This window comes from Ciconia boyciana, chromosome 4, assembly GCF_034638445.1.
Source record: "Ciconia boyciana chromosome 4, ASM3463844v1, whole genome shotgun sequence".
Classification (NCBI taxonomy): Eukaryota; Metazoa; Chordata; class Aves; order Ciconiiformes; family Ciconiidae; genus Ciconia; species Ciconia boyciana.
The window spans coordinates 62,266,203-62,284,857 of record NC_132937.1 but is presented as its reverse complement, the minus strand read 5'-3'; the positions used below and the strand labels follow the sequence as shown (position 1 = coordinate 62,284,857).

The window sequence follows — 18,655 nt, the reverse complement described above, 5'->3', positions numbered from 1 at the left end:
GAGTATTGGGCAAGGAGTGTGGATGGCAGTGGCTCAGTCAGAGCCTGACCGGTGAGCATGGTTATAATGGGATGGAGGTGACTGCTCCCAAAACTGGAAAAATGGCAAGAGGAATGGTTCAAATTGCTAAAAGTCTAAGCAGATGTGTGCACAGAGCAAGCCTACCTGTAACAGCACTGTCATGACCCAGAGCTCCCTCCTCATTTCCTAAGAGGTTCCTGAGCTCAAGACCAGCTGTCTAATCTTGGTTCAGGCTGCTGTGAAGGAAGAAGACCTGAAAAGAAGCCCCACCAGGGGCTTTCGCGCTACCTTTTGCTCAGGCGTTGCTCTTAGGCTGAGGCTTTTGCCCTTGGTCCTCACCTGGGCAACACTGCAGCTATATGCCTGCATGTGGCCGTGTATGCCACTGACCTGGCCCCTGACTTCCAGGTTTCACCTTGAACCTGTCTCTTCACCATGGACTTGCCTGGCGATCACTAGACCCTTGGCTGACCGTGGTCACCGAGCCCAATTCCTGACCTTGACTTAACCTCACACCTGCCTCATTCTTACAAACTTGTCTGGCGACCCGGACTCTTGGCTGAAGCTGGTTGCCATCACTGGACCTGGTCTGCTTGCCTTGCTTGGGTACTGTGGGACTGGGTGAGGACACTGTCCCTGCTTGCCTTGTTGTTTACTCTTGGCTCCTAGCTCACCTTCCCTTACGGAACAATGCCTTAGCAAGGGCATTGCCTGAGAAGCATCATTTTTGACGTCCATGGTCATCAGACCACACAGTAAACATGACAGGCAGAAAGGCCTCTGGAGTAGGTGAAGGATACCCCAGAGCATTGGCAACAAGCACCAAGTACAGCAGAAAAAATTTACTCTAGGTTAAATTTACCCCAAAAAAGCATTTTGACAGGTTTACACTGACAGATACTAGCAGTTCAGTTCACATCTCTGTTGAAAATTTAGACTCAGATCTGGAAGCTCAATTTATTGATTGAGAGAACAGCTGGAAAAATAATTTGTTTCAATGAAAAAGATATTAACACAAAGTTCCCTTTTTTGTCCAAAACTGTGAACTTGATGAGACTGTTTAATTCTCTGGATGTCCACTGCAGGATGAACTGTAGAGCACAACAAGAATTAGAAAATACATACACAAGCAAAATAGCAAACGGGCTGCAGTAAGTTATTTTCCCGTTCAAGCTTTCTTCAAAAGTACAGGGTATCTATACACTGGAATAGCAGTGTGTAAGCAAAGCTGGCATCTGAAAAGGGCCTTGTTACAGGATCCATGAAAGCATATTTCACACCTGGTGGTAATATTTCATTGCAATTGCTGACTGGCTCCTTTGTTGCAAATCAGATAGCTATGCCTGCAAGAGTGGTCCCGAGTTTAACTGGCCATTTGCAAGCACCATCATTCAAAGTTTTTAAGCAATCTGACAATTTTAAACTTGGTAAAATTTTAGAAACTTCCATGAGGAGAAGCCAAGAACATGGTGCCAGCTACCATGTGAGCACAACAGAATTTTTTGGAGGATATTCAAACATTGGAAATGATTGTATACTCCAGGAGCATAAGGTTTTCTAACAACATTCATGCAATCAAATTCAAAATCAAACTGAAATGGGCTTTAGCCTGGGGAGGAGGCAGAGAAATCATACTGCAGCCTGTTACTTAACAGTGCTGAAAAAGTTAACTCTCTCAGAAATGGCATTCTGAGAGAAGAAAAAGGTAATTAATTCTACTGCACTGGTTTGGAAAGAGCTGTTAATAAGACTTTTCAGAACAGTTTAACATCCACCTAGCAAACTAATGCAAAACTGAAATGCCATTAAAATCACCACACGCGCTTCCTCCCTTCCTCTCCTCCCTTTTCCCTTCTCTCTGCTACAACACTGCTGCAATAATAGATAGTTATGTATATTCAGTTATGTATAGTACATAACTGTTATGTATAGTTATAGTTATGTATAATATGAATAATCAGATAGTTATGTATAATCTGCCTCTCCTGCCAGATTTAGTATCAGCACTATTTAATTTGTTATCTCCTTCAAACTGATCTAAACTAAAGAGATAAAAAGTACTTTTATCTTGGAAGGACAGGGTCCACACAGGCAATTATACCAACACAGCTGTCATGACATAAATGGAGTGATACAGCTCAAGAATTCTCCCATCACCTTTTTGTTATATCTTATCTCTACAGTATGTAATAGTGAAAATACAGATACACAATGAGACATACCAAAAAACAAAGAGGGGGGGATGGGGGGGGGACGGACAGACACGGGGACGACAAAAACAGGTGACGAAGGAAAATCTGTAAAACATCACACAAAGTCCACTGCATGCACATTTCATTATTATTGATTAACAGGGGACATGGCAATCCATAATCTAGTAGTTATCAAAAAGTCATTTTTAGATGCTAAACTTGTTTAAGCCACAGTTCCATGTTCATTGGTTTTAATGACTGCTTTTTGAAAGCTTCCTCCTGCCACACAAGATACACGCTTAAAGGAAAAAAACGCAGTGCTAAATGCACAGGAAAACAACAAAACCATTTGTATTTTCTACGAAATGGGTTAAGCAAAAGAAACAGAAGTTTTCTCCTTTTTCCCTCCATTTCAGCCGTCTCAGGAATAATTCATACGGAGAAGAACTTTGAAAAACATGGACTCAATGAAAATCTAATCACAACATGATTTCAAGATACAGAGCAATAGTTATTTCTGAACAGAATGCATTGGTTACGGCGAGTTCCAATGTAAACTGATACAATACGTCTGAAAATAAAACATGGTTAGTTTGTTCAAAACACAGGTAATGGTGTGTATGATGCCTATAACGCATCATGTGCGTATGAAGTGTGCATGATGAAGGACACTTCATTCTTGGTGTGGATATGTCAGCTAGGAGGACGTTTCTCACCTTAGTGAGAATGAAAAATACCTTCAGTGGTGCCAATTGGAAGCAGTGGTGCTGACTGATCTGACATAAACGATTTGTTTTACAAGGATAGTTGCATGCTAGTTCACACATCCATGTACCCACACATCTCCTACCACGAAAAGAAAACTTTTTAATCCCCAGAAAGCAAGAAAAATATTTAACATATATACATTTGTACAGTAAACTGTACGTGATGTGAAATGAAATACATCTTAATGACAGTGGCTCACTGTGCTGACAGAAAACACAATGCTATGAGTAATTCTTAGGTGAAGAATTCTTAGGTGTAGATGAAGTGGCAGCTGTACTGTACCTTAATCAGTTTCAAATTCAGTTGTAAGAAGGGAACAAGTGGACAACAGAGAATGCTTTTCAAGTTGTGGACATAGAACAGACTTTTTTTTTTTAAATTTCAAAATGTAATTATATTAGACCATTGTCGTTCCATCCTCCGCCCCCGCCGAGATGAATTTGTTTCCATAATAAATTCCACATAAAAGAAGCAAGAAGCACAACAATATCTCTCAATACTTACAGAGGTTAAAGCTTCTACATTGGCACCAGTAAGACACAGGAACCGGACAACATCAAGAATGCCATTGTTTGCTGCCAAATGTAAAGGTGTTCTTCCATACTAACATGGGGAAAAAAATGTCATTACGTTAGTCAAAGAACTTCACTCCAAATTTTATAACTAATAATAAAACACATTGTATAATTATACATACTGATACACAGCAAAGTTCTTGCAAAAACTGTAAGAAAAAGGACTTTTGATTACAGCTTAAGCACAACTGCTTAAACCTCAATTAAAAACAAAGGCTAGATTAACTACTTAAAAAATGGGAACAATTTTATAGCTAAATCCCCCACAACTGTGGAGGAATCCTTTAGAGTTTTTTGGCTATATTTGAGAATGTCTTTCTAATTCCCAGTAGATTTAATTGCATTTTGATTAATTAAATATGAACCAGTTAAGCAATGCTAAGTCCTTAACCTTTAAAGCTCTGGATTCCATTTAAATTGAAGTATTACTGAAGATTACATATCTGCAGCCTCTCCCCTTCCGCCCAAAGGAATAAAAGGGATGAATGCAAGAAGTCAGCCCAAAGGAATTTGTGCTTTCAGTGACAGAGGGAAAGTGCTGTTAAGTATTGCTTCCCCAATTTTTGCACTTGCCCCTGAATCTCTCCACTGACAGCAGGTGGTCCTCATGACATCCACTTCTGCTCTTCCATGTCAGAGCTACTGTTGTAAATATCACTACCATATATTCTCTGCTTGTAAATCCTCTTACTATTACTTCACATATTTTCATGCTTTCAATACTGTTCTCCCTGTTTCAACCCTACATTCAGAAACAAACTCACAAAATTACTTCACAAAAGAGTAATTGAAAGCAAAGCTAACTTTCTGACAACTGGAAACTGAAAAGACACCCAGCTCCCCAAAACCCTACACATCAACTCAAATAGCATCCTGGCTTGTAGTATGGCCAGCAGGACTAGGGAAGTGATCGTGCCCCTGTACGTGGTATTGGTGAGGCCGCACCTCGAATACTGTGTTCAGTTTTGGGCCCCTCACTACAAGAGAGACATCGAGGTGCTGGAGCATGTCCAGAGAAGGGCCTCAAGTTGCGCCAGGGGAGGTTTAGATTGGATATTAGGAAAAATTTCTTCACCGAAAGAGTTGTCAAGCATTGGAACAGGCTGACAGGAAAAGTGGTTGAGTCACCATCCCTGGAGGTATTTAAAAGACCTGTAGATGTGGTGGTTAGGGACATGGTTTAGTGGTGGACTTGGCAGTGTTAGGGTAATGGTTGGACTCGATGATCTTAAAGGTCTTTTCCAACCTAAAAGATTCTGTGATTCTGTGATTTGAAATAAATGCATATGATGTTTTCCTGCACATAGTCTGTGGAAGAAACAAACAGTGCCTTCAATTGGTATTACGTACATGTGGGACAATGCCAGATGTGAGGACCAAGGATAAATGTCATTACGCTAATGCACTCCATTACAGGGCTCATGCTGAAGACTACCAATAGAAATAAAGATTCTCTGTTTGACAAGACCCAAACTCACCCTTTCAAATAAAAAGCGCTCTAAAAATCACTCTAGTATACATGACTCCTAAAAGAGTAACAGGACACAAACTTTAACCACAGGTTCTGTAGCCATGATCCCACCCCCACTGATCATTTGAAGACTGATTATTTTTTCCACATCATGCTTGTGGCCAGGCCACTGATGCCAGCTCAGCATTCTCCATTATGAAAGGAGGTGATAATCCAGCCTTGTGCTGCATTAACTCACCTTCCCCAAAATGTGTTCTCAGCTGTGGATCTGGATTTAATTGCCTAGTCAATCAGGTTTAAGCTCAGAGGCAGGACTGGGGAGCTCATTATTCTAAGTTTTTTCACTTGGCAGCTGATGATTTTAGTTATTAAAACCAAAAGTGATTACACTGGACAACCCTCAAGCCAAAAGCCCCACAACTTTCTTCAGCTGGCTAGTACAGAGAAGGTCAGTGCTTTGGTAATAAATGGAAGTGTTAACTAGCAAAATTTTATTGCCAGAATATGTACTTTTCCAGAAAAACAAAGAAGCTACAACACCTGAATCAAACAAATTGCAGATACCAACATAAAGACTCCTATGAATAACTTTCAAACTTTGTAGCATATAAAAATTAAATAGGGCAGAGAAAGACAATCGGAGCTAAATATCAAGCCCTAAGTCCCACAGCCTGTCAGCAGAGTCCAATGGCTGACCTTAACCTATTCAAACTAACCAAAGGAAAAGTTTCCTGAAACAGCTTGCTTTTCTCTTAAAGATCTCTAGCAGGAAAGCCAGGATATTAAACCTGTAGAGCATCACATTCAGTTATGCCATACACTGCAGCACTAGCACAACAGAAGAAGCAAACAAGGCACTAGTATGTCAAAGTTTAGGGACAGGCTATTAAACATTCTCTTTGGAAAGTGCTTACAACAATTATGGACAGTTCATATTTTTAGTTGGCAGTAATCCAGTGATATGCACTGGAATCAACATTTTTAGGTTTATAACATTTACCAAGTGTTTCTGCAATTGTTACGTGTTTGTGAAACAACGATCAGTAAGAAAGTTCCCAAAAAGCACCTCACTCAGACTGCTGACTTCAACTTTTGAAAATAATTTTATATTTAACATTTTAATTCTGAGATTTCCTGTACCCTGCCAGTGACAATTTGCTTAATAGCTAAATTAAAGCTATTCTATTCTAAGATAAACGTTTGATTAGGATTTATTTTAATAAATCAGCTCAATGCAGAAAAACATAAACCAGCCAATATGACACTTATTTTTATAACCAGGAATAGAATCTGCCTTTCAGTTAAATCCCTTGTTAGATGACAGTGCAGATCTTTTAATGTAATTTGGAGAATTCAAAGCAGATTTTTCAGAAAAATGTACCAGTCTTCAATTCTGTATATAAATTACTGTTATTAAATCACATCAAATCAAGGCCAGCAGCAATGTATTTCATCTGCTCTTCACTGCCTAGATGTAATCTACACAAAGCAAAGCTATACAGCTAGGGAAGAAGGTTGGCATATACTCCAACATTAGAGTTGAGTGGCAAAATACACTGTGATAATTCACTTGGGCTCTTTCTTCATGGATCTTTAATCATCTATTCAACTGAAACAAACTTAGGTAAATTTGCAAGGCAAGTCATTTAATGCTTTGCGTTTGGCCACTTTGAGAGAGAAAAAAAATGAAAAGGAAAAACATTTTTCATACCAGAGACCTGGAAAAGGTCATCTAATGCAATAGGTAAGCTATTAAAGTAGTTCAGTAACCGTATTCCACCTACCTTATTGGTGACATCCAAATTACAACTTGCTTCACAGAGTGCCATCACAATAGGAACATTCCCATCTTTGCAGGCCACATGTAAGGGAGTGTTGCCATGTCTGTCTTGGAAATCTACAAAACATCCTTGATTGATCAGAGTTTTAACTACTTCTATTTGACATCTTCTCACAGCAAGGTGTAGGGCTATATGACCATCCTGAAATCACAAGACAGCTTGTAAGTGAGATTTAATAATAGGTGTGATTTATCCAACCCATAGAAATCAAAGCCAAACCATATATCCACCTTTTTTCTCTTAACAGTTTGTTGCCAATTACAGAACCCAATGTTCCTGCCATTTTTCAGAGTGTTACTCATAAGGTGAGAATTGATAAGGTGATAATGAATCAGCAAAAACCCCATAGTGGAAAAATAATCAGTGGGCAACTTTAAAGAGTATTCCAGTCATCAGTAGTCTTGGTGTGAACTGCTCAGAAAACCCACGCCATGGAAACACTGCTGGCTTGCAGTATTCAACTGAAGCAATTGAGAGATACGGCTCTGTGACACCTGTGGTCTCTGGACGTAATTCCTGACCAAAAGCAACTCAAACTAACCTTATCTGTTGCATCAAGGTCAGCCCCGTGTTCTGCCAAGCATTCCACAATATCATGGTAACCCCTAGCAGATGCTGTCAGGAGCGGAGTCTCCCCTTCTTTGTTTTTAATGTTCACATTGCAACCTGCTTCACAGAGTGCTTTGGCAACAGAGTAGTAGCCATGCCATGCAGCACAATGCAGTGGGGTTTCTTCTTCCTATCAACATGGAGAATAAAAAAAACCACAACAGAGCTGAACCAAAGGCCAGGAGGAACAGTTCCCTGCCTTAACTTAGACAGAAAGATGACATGAAAGAAAAAAGCCTACTAAGTAAGCCCTATAACAAGATCCTATAATTTCTAATGCTGACATTCTCAAAGCAAGAATAACTCCTGCTGACATACCAAGTGATTATGGTAACACAGATGATTTTCATCATTACGTGGATTCTGAGAGTCCATATTTCTCACCATAAAACTAATTACTGACAACACCTTGCATGTCAGCAATCTTAGTTTAGATGTTTCCATGCTCCTGAAGCTATCTTGGTTCTCTCACTTGAAAACTGATCCTCATTCATAAGCAACTTCTACATCCTGTATACTGAGGGACTAATCCAGTGTTTAAAACAGATCGCCCACCAAGGAGATGCAAATCCCACTAGACTTGCAGTTTGAGGCAGATCACTCTGCTTACCATGGATTTAGGAGTGCAGGCAGTGACTCGGGTACTTAGAAACCCGAGTCCTTTAAACCCGCATCACGACAAGCCTTTGAAACTGTAGGAATTTTGAGTTCAGTTGTGACTGAGGTTCTAATTTGTTTTTTTGCTTGAACCCAGGAAGCTTCAAAATATTCACCTTCAATCTCCTTGCACTTCATAACAGTTATGTTGAACATCATTAAGAAACTCAAATGTTTTACAAAAATATGCTACTGAAAGTAGCCCACTGAAAAGCAGGGAGGATTAAAACCCACCAAAAAAGTAATTCTATCAAATTCTAAGAAATGGGATATCCTTTCTGTACCTAGCAAATACCAATGAGGAGACAATCAATGCTGATAATAGTAGAGGACTTGGACTGTATTCAAGGTTTCTGTAAAAATCTGAGGAAAAATAGTCGAACAGCATATCCTGTGGTCCCTTGGCCTGCTGCTGCTTAAACAATATAAAGGTAGTCCTAGAGGATGCAACACTTGGGGAGGCTTGTGGAACTCCCACACACAGTTAAATTTGGGTCAACTGGATGTTTTGTTCTATCAAGCCTTTCCTTTCCTGACTTCTCACAAGAGTTCAGAGCTTTAAAGAAGCCCTCCTCTCATTTTCCAAAATGAGTGCTTGACACTTCAGAAAAGTCCCATGACAGCTAAAAACAAGCTGAAGTCAAGTCAAAAACTAGTAAAAAGCTTTAGCTAAACTCACAGAGCACACACTACCACTCATCCCTTCATGATGTTGAGTTTCTCCATCTTTAAGCTTTCATTTTCGAGAAAACCTGTGTTTTATAGCACTATTTGGTTCATGCACACTTTTTTTTGCATAGTCTTCTACTAAGAGGTATTGAAACCTCCATAATTCTGTTATTTTTTTCAAATGGAAACATGCCAGAGGCTGCAAGGCAAGACTAAGAGTTTTGACCACTCATACTAAAGCTTTATTTGTTGAAGAAAAACAGTGTCCATGACTCACCTTGTCTTGAAAGTTTGGATTGGATCCAATGCTACAGAGAAACTGAACCACATCCACGTGCCCGTAACGAGCTGCGACATGGAGAGCGGTCTCCCCAGACTGCAATTACAGAAGAACACACCAATGTAATTTCATATGTCACCCCTAGATATACACTGCCGTGTACAGCCTGAATGCCTGTCAGCTGCATGGGGTACTCCTCCTCTCCATAACCCAGCAGGACAGCTGCAGTCAGCAGAGATCTCCTGCTTACAAACTGAGTTGTATGTGACAGATACACCACCACCCGGCAGGTTATTTCTTCAAAGGCCTTCCTTTTTTGGAACTTATTTTCCTACTTAGTTTGTTCCAGGTCTCAGCCACAATGGCATTTCTGAGCAGTACGAGGCGTCAGCTGCATGTGCAATTGGTGTTGAAAGAGATGTCCTATTTCTATTCATACTATTTCCATATGCTACCCCTTGGCCCTGTACATACAAATGTAGGGAGCTGGCCTATGACTTTGGTATATCCTGGCGTATTTTGGTCATTACATGTAATTATTAGCAACCTTTTGTTGAAATTATATAAAAAAGAAATGGTATTTTTATTAAGAGAGTAACTTCTTTCCTAGTAGCCCTATCAGGAGTCAAACACTAATTTTGCTAATGTGCCCTGCCTTGCACTAGTTCCCTCAACAAAGCAAACTGTGTTTCACAAGTATAATTGCCTCTGTACTGGAGCTTTGGCTAGTATAAAAACATCTCTATGGTATGAGATTTTAACAGCAACTAGTTTCTTGGGCAAATGTTGCTCAAGTAACACTGCTGAAGACAAGGTAAGTGCTCATCAGCTATAAATTGTTAGGCTTCATTATACTCAACTTAATAACAGTCAAATTTACTTGTCAGACAAAAGTGATTTTCAATCAAGAGGAATGAAAAACAGAATCATGATTTTACCCTGAGTTCCAATGAGAAATCTAGTCTTCAAGCAAAAATTAATTTAGGTCTGTACTTCCCCACCTACCCACCATGTACTCACCACATTTAATATGCATGCTTGGTTAACATTTGTCAGGAAAATAATCAGTACATCCAGCTACTTTAAAGCTCTGTTATTGCAGCCCTATATGTCAGCTTAAAAAACCACACTAAAAAAGCCAGTCACATTCTTGAATTTATGGCACAGCTGAAAATCATTCCAATTGAAAGATCTCTCTCTTTGCTAAGATAAAGTTATAAAAAAAAAAGGCTCTCTGCATGAAAAATAAAAATAATTGTTTTCTTACCTTATCCTTAACATCCAAAGGACATTTATTATCATTGAGAAATTTCAGCGTTTCTACATGACCATGTCGAGAAGCCCAATAGATTGCATTAGATCCAACCTGTCAAAAATATTTGCTTACAAATGTTATTGATCAATTTAGAATCCTAATTCTAGATTTTCAACTGAGGTATACATGCACTTAGAAGTACACAGGTATATTGAACAACTATTCAAGCTTACATGAACATATTTTACTTTTTAAAAAAAAATCTTCAAATTGATTCAACAACTCCACATACCAACAATGACAACAAAAACCCCTCTATGCAAGGATGATTAACAGCATCACTGTTGGCAAAGATAATCCTCTTCCCCCTTGTAAGGGAGTTTTTTGGACAAAACAGTCATGAGAGAAAAACTTTGCTACTGCTTACTTTACCACTTATTAGATAGAGAAGCAGACCGTGCTTCAAGTTTGCTTTAAATGAACCCCAGATCATTACAACACATTTTGAAAAAAAGCTTGTGGCAAAGCATACCCTCTGTCACATACGAGTTTCAGTTGCGACACTCCTCATCGCTAAAATGTGCTTTTATCTTTCTATATTAAAGAAAGTTCACCATTGTGTTTTAGGGCAATCACTAATTTGAATTAATTGAGGCAATTCTGTAAGCACGAACTACATTTTAGGATTAGTGTCATTCAAATTACTTCAGCTAATAAAGTGATCAAAATCAGAGGATATGCACTAGTAATAAATGACATTATTAAAGATTTGCTTTTATCTTTTTGCCGTGGAAGACAGAAAACAAGCTCTGCAGCATAGGTTTTTTTATTTCCAATACAACTTCGTCTGAACTGCTTGCCCTCCGCTAACTGTACTGAAAAACTTATACAGAATGGTGACAAAGCAGAACTCTGACCTTATCTTGAACATCAATGCGGGATCCACGCTTTAAAAGCAACTGAAGCATCTGAATGTTTCCACAGCCAGCAGCAATCAGTAGCGGAGGTGTTCCATGCTACAATGAAATACAAACAAGAACGATATATTTAATTTTTGAAGGATTAAGAAAAGAGAGTGGAATAGAAGACAGGCATTGAGCGGCATTTCTGGATTTCCAGTTTCAAATTAAGTCTTCAGGGAATACCGTTTAAAAAATAATTTGTCCCTTTGTCCAAAGAAGTTTATTGCTCAGCAATCTTCCATATTTTTTGGATGAATTCACATTTACTAAATGATACACCACACAGCAAAGGCATGCTTTTCAAATTGGGAATATTAATGTTAAGCTCTCATTAGCCCAATTTGGCAAGGATGTTCCCCTTTGCAACTTCTTTATATCTACATTTTAAGCCAGATTACCTAAGCTGTTTGCCACACCACCTGAAAAACACAAGCCACCATCAACATATGGGAAAGTTAAATGGGACTGCACCATTAAAACAAAAAAGACAGTGATTTCTTGAAAGGTTCAAGACCCCATCACAGTAAAATAACAAATGTTTTACTTTTATAGTGCTCTTCATGAATATTTCTCAAAGTATTTTATTATAATGAAGGTCAGTATAACCATTCAAAAAAGTGAAAATTAGAGCAGAGATATTTATCCAAGGTTAAACAGCAGAGCCAGCAACAGAACTTTGGTCTCTTGGTCTCATTTCCAATATTCCTGTTAGTACAGCAGCAGCGCACTGAAATACTGTAGTAGGCAAGTAATTTCATTTCTGAAAATGAACGACACCATCTAACATTATTTTCACATAACCAGTTTCTGCAGTATGGCACTTCTGTTTCTAACAGTGCTTTGCAAAGTCAGTTTTGGCAGTCTGGTTCATCTGATATACCACAGCTCTTGACAATAAATTTGATTAATACTTTTTCAAAGACCTAAGCAAAAAAAAAACCCAAAACCATTTTGGGCTCCATTTTCAGATAGTTTGAGAAGACTGAACGCAGAACACATTAAAATTTCTCCCAAAGAAAGGCAGAATTATTTCGAATCCACTTGTCTTTTCATTTCAGGTGTTACATTTCTATTTTACAACCACGTTGCTCTATTCAACAGGGTGATAGCTAGTCCCCCACGCACCTCAACTCAGACCCACACTACCTTGTTGGGTTGATTGACATCGTAATTTGTCAGAGATCCCAGAAGGTGCTGTAATCCAGGAACATTGTCATCATTGATGGCATGAATAATAGCTTTCATAACAAAAGAATCTTCCTCATCCTTGTAATTAAATGAGAAAGAAGAAAAATTGTTAGCTTCAAGGTAAAAATCCCTATCTCAACAGCTGCCAAGACATCTAAAAAAATTTAAAACAGTAAAATTTTCAAAGTCTTTTAGAGTGCTTCAGCTGCAAGTTGTAATCCTTTGTGAAGCATATGGCTAATAAGCACGCATGTTATTTGCAAACCCACACCAAAAACCCCCACACTTTTTCTAGTACAGTATGCTTCCCTTTTCTTCGCACATGAACCTGTTACTCACTGAGATTCCAAACAGGTTTCTCTCATTAGGTGTATTTTCTTTTTCCTCCTAGGACTTTCAACAGATGCAATACTTGCATGAATTCCATGCATATATGTGAACATATGTGAAAACCAAGGGGTACAAAAATACAAACTGGAGTATCAAGTTTTGAACTGTCCAGGAATATGACACAGGCGAGGTACTTTGGACCAAGCTTTCATCTATACAAATGGACCAGTTAAAAATCTAGAACATAAGTAATGAACCTAGATACCTCTGCAGGTGTAACGCTATTTTTCTCCCATGTACTAAAATATCAAAGAACTGAAATTCACTGAGCCCAATATTTGGATCACTCTTACCTCCTCTCTCCTGAGGTTTCAGATTTTTTAGAACACTAACATTAGGCTACAATCCTTTCTGCTGCAACACAGGTGTGAAATGCTGATCCAGCATTAAAAGGCATACTGACAGCTGAGGTGGGGGAGACAGGGAAAGGAGGGCAAGACCAAGACAACAAAAAGCATGGAAGCAGAAAGATAAGAGGATGAAAAGTGGAAACAAGAGCGCGGAGGGACACAGGGAAGATAATATGGATAAAAAGGGCTTTGCAGAGTTTTTGAAGTTTGATCCTATCAATGCACAGAAAAGATAAGGTTACCCAGCTCTAAACACATTAACATACATACTTTGCTGATCACAGGGAATTTGTGAAGTGTGTATTAAAACCTGGAGAGTAAGTTAAATAAGAATGCTTTTGGATTTACAAGCATTTGTAATTACAAAGCATACAGCAATTGCTCCTGACTACTTAAATCTAGTAGATGTATATAATACCACAAACTGAATACTGGCCAACTTTAAAATTTCCTCCTTAAATAACTGCTTATTGTGATACTGCTGTCTAGCATTCATTAGATCTAAGAGGTTCTCAATGATTTTGAATAATGTGCTAAAAAATTGCAATATTATGTTACTCTACACAGTGCCATGAAAAATTCAGATGCAACTTTTTCACATTATAATTGCTACAGTACAAAAAATCCTCCTGAATCAAACTTCAAAACCAAGATAGATGAACTTCTAGCACTAGCTATCAGCCCCACCATGGTAATTAATAAATTAAATTTCAATGTTTGTCTCATGCAGAAGATCAGACTATGGATAACTGACCTCTGTAGCCTTAGAATGGATTTCTTCCTACATATGAGATTAATTAATTATGCAGATATTTCTGTTAGAATAATTTCAGAAAATCTTAAGTTTCAGATGCAGTAAAGCATTCTAAGCATGTAAGTACACACTTACCAGAGTATCATCACTCCTAGCGACACTCATGTTACTTCTGGACAAGAAAGATCTTGATAATCTTTGGCACAAGGATATTAAGCGCACTGATTGCTTTTTAAAAATAAGAAAAAAAAAGCTATATGTAAAAAAAATCAAAACAGAATACTTGTGATAAAATGCTATTGCAGAGATTTTAAAGGAATACTGTCATATTAGCAAAACAAACTGGAATTTGACTTCAACATCCCCCATCTCCTTTTTATATTGCATTTGAACCTTCAATTTCTTTTGACATTTATCACCTAAATAGGCTATTCATATGCACTAAACAAAGCCACATAATATTTTTGGATTGCTACTATGTCACCAAGCTGTTCAAATACAAAGCAAAACAGATTTGTATTACATCCTCTTGTTCACACTAAAAACATCTAAATGTACATATTTTAAAGTATGTAGACAGAGAAAACCTAAACTGAGTGCAAATTAGCTAACAGCATTCCTTTAAAAGCCATATTACAAAACAGTTTAAGATATTCTTAGACCCACCATTTCCTTCTAGGGCAACAGACTAGTACTTAAATTTTATAAATACCATAGATGTTCACCTAACACAGACACTAAACTGTGGCAAAAAAATGGTACTGCGTAACTGCATATTTTGCCCCATTGGTCTGTAGCTTAGCAAAATCACCCTAGTTCTTGGCCTCTGTGACCATGAATAAAACTCCTTTTCTCATAATAGCAACCTCTGTTGTCTCATGTCTCATCTCTCCTCACGATAAACAGATGTCTCATGCAACAGTCCTGCCCTTGCTTAGTATCAGTGTGAATTCCCCAATGTGCATGCTGAAGGAGGATGGACAACTGTCTTGATGAACTGCTCCTTGCGCAGATCAACACTTTCAGCTAATACCTTGCCCCACTTCTGGAAAGATTAAGTGATGCCAACCTTCTAAACAGGTTGGCAGTCTCAGACCAAAAATCCTTTGCAAAAGAGACTCGTTTTTTTCCTTCCTACTCTGTTGAGTGTTGGCATAACTACTGGAATAATTAATTCTGTGAGGCCTGCTTAAGGGATATTTGATTTACTGGGATTACTGTCACAAAAATGTGTACCTACACTTAGAAGTGCCTCTTCTCTGAAAACATTACCAAGACAGATGACGACAGCATACAGCTAGATGGATAAAACAAACAATCCACACACTAGCATTTGTATGCAGATCATTAACAAAGAAGTCTTCTCCCATACCACCATACTCAAGCATCTAATTCATTCCAAGTGACAGAGGAACGGGTTTCTTCTTCCTTCTTCTCCACTCTTAAAGACACTGATGTTTCCCTGGAGCAGGTAAGACTACTGCATTTGTACGTCACCAACATTTTGAAGATTTATTGAATGACTTACTTTCCATTTTCGTCGTGCTGCGAACTTTTTGAATTTCTCCATATTCACTGCAGATGCTTTTCTACTAAGTGCTTGCTGGGTGTCTTTAGGCTATGCACAATAAGGAAAATAAAGCTGTTGTAAAACATCGCACAGTTACAACCAGAACTTTAATAAAGCACATTCCTGTATGTAAGACTGTGCTTCAATGATGACTTCCACTTACATTATAATAATACTGTAATAATAAAGTAATTGTAAGCACATCATTTTAACATCCACAGCCTAGTGGGGCATGCAGATGGAATTTCTTGAGAAAATACCATAAAGGAAATCCAGGCCTAAGAGTATTTCATGCAATACTAAAATTTGTTTTTCCTTTTAAACAAAAAAAGCCAACAGTCAACAGAACATTCAGCTTTATCCTTCACCTCCCTCTGTAATGGAGGCATCGGATATCATCTCCTACATAAATCTTGTCTTCTGGGAAGATTTCCCAGCTGGTTTTAAATGCAGTCAAACTTTGTTCCAGTCCCAGTGTAATCAGCTGGATGCTGCTGGGAGCCCCAAAAAATCACACCCCACCTATCTGTGCAGCAAGCTCTAAGGCTGCACCCTTTGAACCTTCTCATAGGCTAATACTAAGCACCAGCTACCAGTGGAGTATACCAAATTTTGCATTATATGATCCCACACTTAAAGTCATTTTTATGGAGAAATGCAGGTAAAGGTAGTGATAGGAAGGGGGAAAAGAGGATATGACCAGTGGGGTGGGGGGAGAATGCCCAGAAAGTTGAGATATAAAGGAACTAACAGGGGACAAAACAACATGTCTTGTCGCAGGACTGGAGACCCTGGTCCCTGAGAAACAAACTTGGACAATGCTTGCTTCAGCAGTTTAAAAGATTGTTTCAACATGTTCAACATGTTTCAACTGTTTAAGATTACCCCACCAAAAAAGTCAGCAAAGCACAGTCAAATCTGTAGTTTGGCATACTGGTGTAGAAATGTCTGCCCTAGGATGCTGAACTATGAACTGGAGCAGCTGCGGCACAGATAAATATTCTGCTAACTGGTTGTCTGGGAAGTGGAATGGGGTCAAATACCCACTTTGCATCCCCAAGACCTAGGAAATCAATGGCACTGAAGAGGTTTACTACTCACAATCAGAATACGATATGGAATTGAAAAAATTAAGTAGCCAGTGTTACTACACACATTAAAAAGAATGATAGGTCCCATTTTCTCCCTCTCAACCTAGTAGGACCCAACAGCTTGATCCAAACCAAACGCTGTGGAACACAAAGTAGTGGACCACCGACCCGCATCAACCACTTTCTTCAGTCTAAAGAGGAAGGACAGAAGAGAGATGACCCTTTTTCCCCCAGTCTAAATAAGAAGATTCGAAGATTAAAAATGTGAGAGGAAATTGAACTGGATTCAGAGAATGTATCTTTGTCAGTGCAATGCTCCCTGAAGATTAGCTTCTCTGCCTGAGCATGATTTTAATCTCAATAGCGGGCTACTCCCTATCGCTAACTTATACAGAGGGTATGTTAATGAAGTCCACATTCTGCACATATAGTTTTCATACAGACAGATTTCCAAAACAGTAAGTTATATTGAAAGATTATGCCAGTTTTCCTTGTTAAAGAACTTGAAAAGTGAAAGTGAAGTATGAAATGAAGAATGATTAAAAACAGGACAACAGACTGAATTACATGCTAACCTTGATCCAAGGATGCAGCAAACTATCTTGAATAGTCATTCTCTTCCTTTAACAGAATAAAAGATAGAACTGTTTCAGATAGTAAAAAACACATACTGCTATTAAACTAGTTTATTAAACTATTAGTTTATGAAACTAACATCTCAAAACATCATGTAATTTGAAATACTAGGGACATAAGCTGCAACAGTGCATACACAAGAGAAACAACTCACTTTGGATCCTTAACTAGAAGTCTTCGTATAAAATCTTTAGCTAGGGCACTGGTATTACTGAAGAACTCTTCTTCAAATTCATAATTCACAGCAGACACATTTGCTAATGTTTCCTGTTTGGTTTCTCCAAGAAATGGTGATGCACCACTTAGACTGCAAGAAAGACAGAACATTCCACTCATTACATGTTGTAACATTGCTGTTTCAACCCTCTGAGATCAAATAACAGCAGAAAGTGAACATTTTTTCTGCTTTAAGACTGCAAATGTACTTTCAGGAAGATGTGATCTAGCAGGGCAAAAAGCTTTGCTGTAATTTCAGAGAATATTGATTAAGATAAAGCTGCTGGGGAAAACCACCTACAGATTTGAAGACAGCTTCCCATGCTATCTCATTGCTGATTAATGGCCATTCTTTCAGTAATTATACTATTGCTTTTATGATCATTCAACTTGAATCATGATGTGCAATCAAAATGGTTTGACTTGTATAGACACCACCAAAACCCCAGAAGATAGAATCAGAATTTAAAAAACCAGCATTTGCAAGAACCACCCATAGATTTTGGTACTTACAGAATGTAAGTTATTACACCAATGCTCCTGGAGTGAAGGAAGGGGGGGGGCAGAAGAAAGGATGAGGGAGAGGGGAGAGAAACAGATGGAGGGAGAGAGGAGAGAAAAAAAAAAGGTTAGAACATAAGAATAATCATGAGATATTTATTTCAAGTAAGATCCAATAACTTACCACATATCTGCTTCAAGACCAAGAGGCTCATAATTTACTATTTCAGGAGCTAAAGGAGAAAGCAGGAAGATCAGTACCTAGTCAAAGAACAGATCTATGTCACTCTGAGCCTATATATGTCAGAGATAATAAGCTAAGATACTTATAGACAGAAACACCTTAATGCAAGTCTAAGTTGGAGCTGAATGCTACAAATTGCTTATTTAAATTTCAATATGTCATGAATTACACACAAATTACATAATCTGTAATTCAGCCAAACCAAGCTAAGTCACATATACTGTTTCACAGACTGAGAAAGAATAGTTTGAAGAAACAACAGTTTTCTCACCAACAAACTCTGGCGTTCCGAAGATATTTTTGAATTCATTTCCAAAGTCAATTTTGTGTGCTAAACCAAAGTCAATAATCTTGATTCGAGGCTTTGGTACATTCCTGTCCAACAACATTATGTTTTCAGGCTTTGAGAAGGAGG

At 38.4% G+C, this 18,655-nt stretch overlaps 1 protein-coding gene across 4 annotated transcripts in view; it reads right to left on the bottom strand.

Annotated features, from left to right (window-relative positions):
* Positions 1 to 18,655, bottom strand: part of DAPK1 (death associated protein kinase 1) — a 90,220-nt gene that overhangs the window by 18,163 nt on the left and 53,402 nt on the right. The window contains exons 5-18 of one of the 4 annotated variants that reach the window (XM_072859670.1): positions 18,512 to 18,641; positions 18,181 to 18,229; positions 18,009 to 18,035; positions 17,434 to 17,586; positions 17,219 to 17,264; positions 15,511 to 15,600; positions 14,118 to 14,210; positions 12,447 to 12,566; positions 11,256 to 11,354; positions 10,351 to 10,449; positions 9,081 to 9,179; positions 7,410 to 7,607; positions 6,812 to 7,009; positions 3,486 to 3,584 (exon numbers count right to left, since the gene is read on the bottom strand). In XM_072859670.1, the coding sequence (XP_072715771.1) occupies positions 3,486 to 3,584; positions 6,812 to 7,009; positions 7,410 to 7,607; positions 9,081 to 9,179; positions 10,351 to 10,449; positions 11,256 to 11,354; positions 12,447 to 12,566; positions 14,118 to 14,210; positions 15,511 to 15,600; positions 17,219 to 17,264; positions 17,434 to 17,586; positions 18,009 to 18,035; positions 18,181 to 18,229; positions 18,512 to 18,641 (1,500 nt within the window). Of the gene's footprint in view, positions 1 to 3,485; positions 3,585 to 6,811; positions 7,010 to 7,409; positions 7,608 to 9,080; positions 9,180 to 10,350; positions 10,450 to 11,255; positions 11,355 to 12,446; positions 12,567 to 14,117; positions 14,211 to 15,510; positions 15,601 to 17,218; positions 17,265 to 17,433; positions 17,587 to 18,008; positions 18,036 to 18,180; positions 18,258 to 18,511; positions 18,642 to 18,655 lie in introns of all 4 variants that reach the window. The other 3 variants (XM_072859672.1, XM_072859671.1, XM_072859673.1) reach the window with 3 other exon arrangements.